The following is a 3814-nucleotide window of genomic DNA, read 5'->3' as shown; positions in this document are numbered from 1 at the left end:
AGATAGATAGATAGATAGATAGATAGATAGATAGATAGATAGATAGATAGATAGATAGATACTACGTTCAAAGTCGCAGAAGTTCGCTAAGAAATGATTCGCAGTTAATAAATGCCGACAGCCAAGCGCTTAAATGCCGCGCAGTTCGCATTTCTTTATCGGGTTAATACGCGTGCGTGCGCGTGTAGGCAAGTGAAAACTGCCGCTATTTCTTTCCTAATCAGTTAGAGAACAACAGTATGCTTCATTCGGGGCTGCAAAAGCGCCCGCAATGCGTAAAACATGCGTTACTCCGCGTGAAATCAACACCGCGCCGCCGCAGCTTCGGCCGCGCTGGACCAAATATGGCGGCGCGCAGGACGGTCGCGGTACTTTTCCCGTTTCAGTGATTTTAGCGGTGTATAGAGTGTCTCAATGCGCGCGCCCCCGCTTAGAGTGGTGTCAGCTTTCGAAAGGGCAGGTGCCGCCCCCTCGGCCTTGGGGGCAGCGGGAGAGGTTCTTTGCAGTACCGCAGTACGTTCCACATGGGTTTCCTTTGCGCATGCGTGGCCGTTGCCTAGCAACGGCGACACGCGCCTTGCGAGCGCGGCCAGATGTTCTCTGGCGCGGCCGAGCACAGGCATGTCGGACGTGTGCTAGTGCGGTAGTACGGTCCCGAGAATATACTGAGTGTAGGGGTAGTGCCGCTTTGCCGCTGCTGCGACTACGCTCAGGACTTGTTGAGAGCAGATTCCGTGCCACTTTTCCTGCGGCGCGGGGCCCTGTGGAGCCTGCAGTGGTCACAGCACCTGAAGAAGATGTAAGGCACCTGCGGGACTTGTTAGTGGCGACTGACATTTGCTTGCGGTAGATATTGCCGTACCTATGGCGTTTACCGTACGGAGGTGCTAAGATGCCCCAGTGAAATGGCTTGTACTGAAGTACAATAAAAACTGAGGGTTCCTTATGCATTCGCCTCAGACGACTGGAAGGTGAAAGCCATCAAGATGATGTTCTAGATGAATTACGAACCCGTTCGAACGCTCAGGTTAATAGGCCTAGTTGCTGCATAACTTCGCAGGTAAGAACTTCAGCACAAACGAGGACGAATTACAAAGAGATGAAGCCCTGGCGCAGTGCGCGTGTTCCGTCCAATTAGCGCTCAAGTTTTCACCTTCAAAATGTACTGAAGTAACATCTGTATCGGATGGAATGGAGTAGTACAAGCACAGACCCTTAATATTTTCATGAAGCTAGATGCATGGGTCGCGGGCCGCTGCGGATGCCTGCGTGCAGCGCATATATTCGCCCATCGTAGCAGCTGCACGCCCAATACTTCTTTCAAATGTGCCCGCGTGGGAGCCTTCGTCCCTTTTTCCTATTCTTCTAAGCTTGATATCGGCTGTTGTAGAGCGATATTTAGGGGCGAAGCTCCTTAAGGCGGCACCCGTTCGTCCCTCGTAGTCGTAGCAGCAGGGGCCGGACACTTCGACTAGTTTCGGTATTGGAAATAAAGCGTCCGCCATTGTTTTGGTAGGATGCAAAAATTCAGCAACTTTTGCATGTGTGGCCTTTCTTTTCCAACCTACGCATCAATAAAGTAAAGTTATGCAATTATGTGTAGAAATAAAATGTGTTCGTGACTATTTTTTTAAAACCCGATATATTTAGTTGGACGCTTCATTCGTTGCGCCGACGGGCGGCGCTTTCGCTCTTATCGCTGCTGCTGCCATTCTGTGTGTCTGCTCCTGCCGCTTTCACTGTGTGCACGTGTAGAATTTTCGTAGTATGCCTTGAAGGGGAAAATTTTGGTGTCTGTGAGTGCCACCGTGCTCAAAATGTCCGAAAAACTACGCAAAGGAAACAAGGCATGCTGCGCTTCTGCGTGGTGCGACAACTCAGGAAGGAACAGCGCAGCGACATTTTTCCGCTTCCCAGCGACCGGTAAGCACACCTCTTATTCGGTCCTTACGAAGGAGCAAGCGCTATTCTTATCAGAAAAGCTACAGGGCGAACTGGAAAATTTTCCGCTGTTGCTTTACAGTGTTTTTTTTTTTTTTGGTTTGGCACAGCGCCCGTAATATTGTAAGCATGTGAAGCTACTTGTCGGCAGTTTCTCGTGAGCCGATTGCAGGCAGCTGACGTGCAGACAGAAATTGCGCTTCGGTATCGTCTGTGTTAGCCGTTGCTCTTAATTTTTTATTTTCCACGAGAAGAAAGCTTACAAATCATGTCTACCGAATGTGCTAAATAAACGCTTCTTCGACGAACTGGTTTGGCTTTAAATCATTCCGAAGCCTAGTTTCTTGTATTGACATTACCACCTTTGACTGTTCATTAACATGAAAGAAGCCCGCTAAACCATTCACGTAGCAGTGACCGCTTGCATTCCGTGTTACAAGAATTTGGAGTTACCTGCGCGACGGCCGAGCCGCACTCGTGACTTTTAATGGGACTGCTTTGCAGTCACAATAATTGTTTCGCTTTTACGTGTTGTTTACTGATATCCATGGTGGTATTTCTTCCATTTTCTAGGTGTGACGTATGGTGGAATGACACGTGCCAAAAGGGGAGACCTGGCGGGGCTGGGATGAAAGCAAATGTACAGTACAACGGCTACCACCTCTGCTCGTACTACTTCACCGAATGCGCTCACGCCGACCTTGCCAGAACGCGGCAGTTGTTGACGGCTGTTCCCGCTGTTGCAGTGGAAGTGGTGTCCCTGATCGATGAAGGTAAGAAAACAAGGTTTTAGAGGTTGCGACTACCTTTGCTTCTTTAGTTGATTTTCGCACACCTTATTGTCTGATGCATAATTCACATGCAATATTTACGCATGAATTCAACTGTGCCCTGTACACTGGATTTCATGCTACGGTCTTCCTTCGCTACCAACCTAAACGTGACTTATATCTATCCTATCTTCAAGGACCCTCCCGGGCACAAGTCACGGCTGATTCGGCTCAAGACCACCCGGGCCAAAACAGGCTCACCGCAGTGTCAGGTATGCACAGGTCGGCTTGTTGCTTTTGGGCATCATGGAAGGGACGCGTATTTTCGCTTTGTGCAGTGGACGAGAAAGCTGGGGCGAGGTGAAGTGGGAGGGGGGGGGGGGTAGGGTTGGAGAACCATAATACAGGGTACGGCGCAAAAGTGAACAGCTTTCTGTTTTCCCCGTCGTCTGCTACGGCTCCGCGTGGCATTACGCCGCGAAATTGGTTCCGCGTGCGCCAGGGCATTGTGTGCTATTCGGTTTTTTAGCAGCGGCACTGTTGAAGCTCGAACAATCCCCGTTAGTCGCGAACAAAATTATCATCATCATGAACAAGCACGCTCCCTCTTCGTCCTATTCTTCATCTTCAGCTTCGCTCCCCGAACACGCGCGTCCATTTGTCCGGCGTGGGATGCAATAACTCTGATGGGAGAGAAAACGAGCACAGAGAGAGAGAAAGAAAAGAAATGGAAAGAAAGAAATAGAGACAGAGAGAGAGAGAGAGAGAGAAAGAAAGAAGCGAGAAATAGAGAGAAAGAAAGGGAAGGAAGAGAACCAAATAGACAGAGAAAAACAAAGAAAGAAATACAAATAAACATAGACAAAAAAGTCATAAGAAACAGAGACAAAGAAAGAGAAAAATAAAGAAAAACAAGGAACGCAGCCCGGCTCCGCACTACCTTGAGGCTTGCCACCACTAGTGAGCAGCTGCCTAATTTTTTTTTTTTTTTTCACAACGAGCGAATTCACGCTCCTAGAAGACGCAGCGCTGTTGGCGCTGCAGCAAACGATACAACAGTAACCCGCCGTTGCGGGGTATCGGATATGGTGCTGCACAGTGAA

General features: G+C 49.1%; 1 protein-coding gene across 1 annotated transcript; it reads left to right on the top strand.

Moving 5' to 3' along the window:
• Nucleotides 1–1726: 1726 nt before the first annotated feature.
• Nucleotides 1727–3075, top strand: LOC119378819 (uncharacterized). Its single transcript, XM_037647842.1, has 3 exons — nucleotides 1727–1923; nucleotides 2515–2714; nucleotides 2909–3075. Exons 1-3 carry the CDS (start codon nucleotides 1850–1852, stop codon nucleotides 3073–3075), a joined length of 441 nt encoding a protein of 146 aa, XP_037503770.1. The 5' UTR covers nucleotides 1727–1849.
• The last annotated feature ends 739 nt before the right edge of the window (nucleotides 3076–3814 follow it).

The sequence above is a fragment of the Rhipicephalus sanguineus genome, unplaced genomic scaffold, assembly GCF_013339695.2.
Source record: "Rhipicephalus sanguineus isolate Rsan-2018 unplaced genomic scaffold, BIME_Rsan_1.4 Seq999, whole genome shotgun sequence".
NCBI classification, from domain to species: Eukaryota; Metazoa; Arthropoda; class Arachnida; order Ixodida; family Ixodidae; genus Rhipicephalus; species Rhipicephalus sanguineus.
Note: the sequence above shows the minus strand (reverse complement) of the source record. Positions and strands in the feature narration are given on the sequence as shown.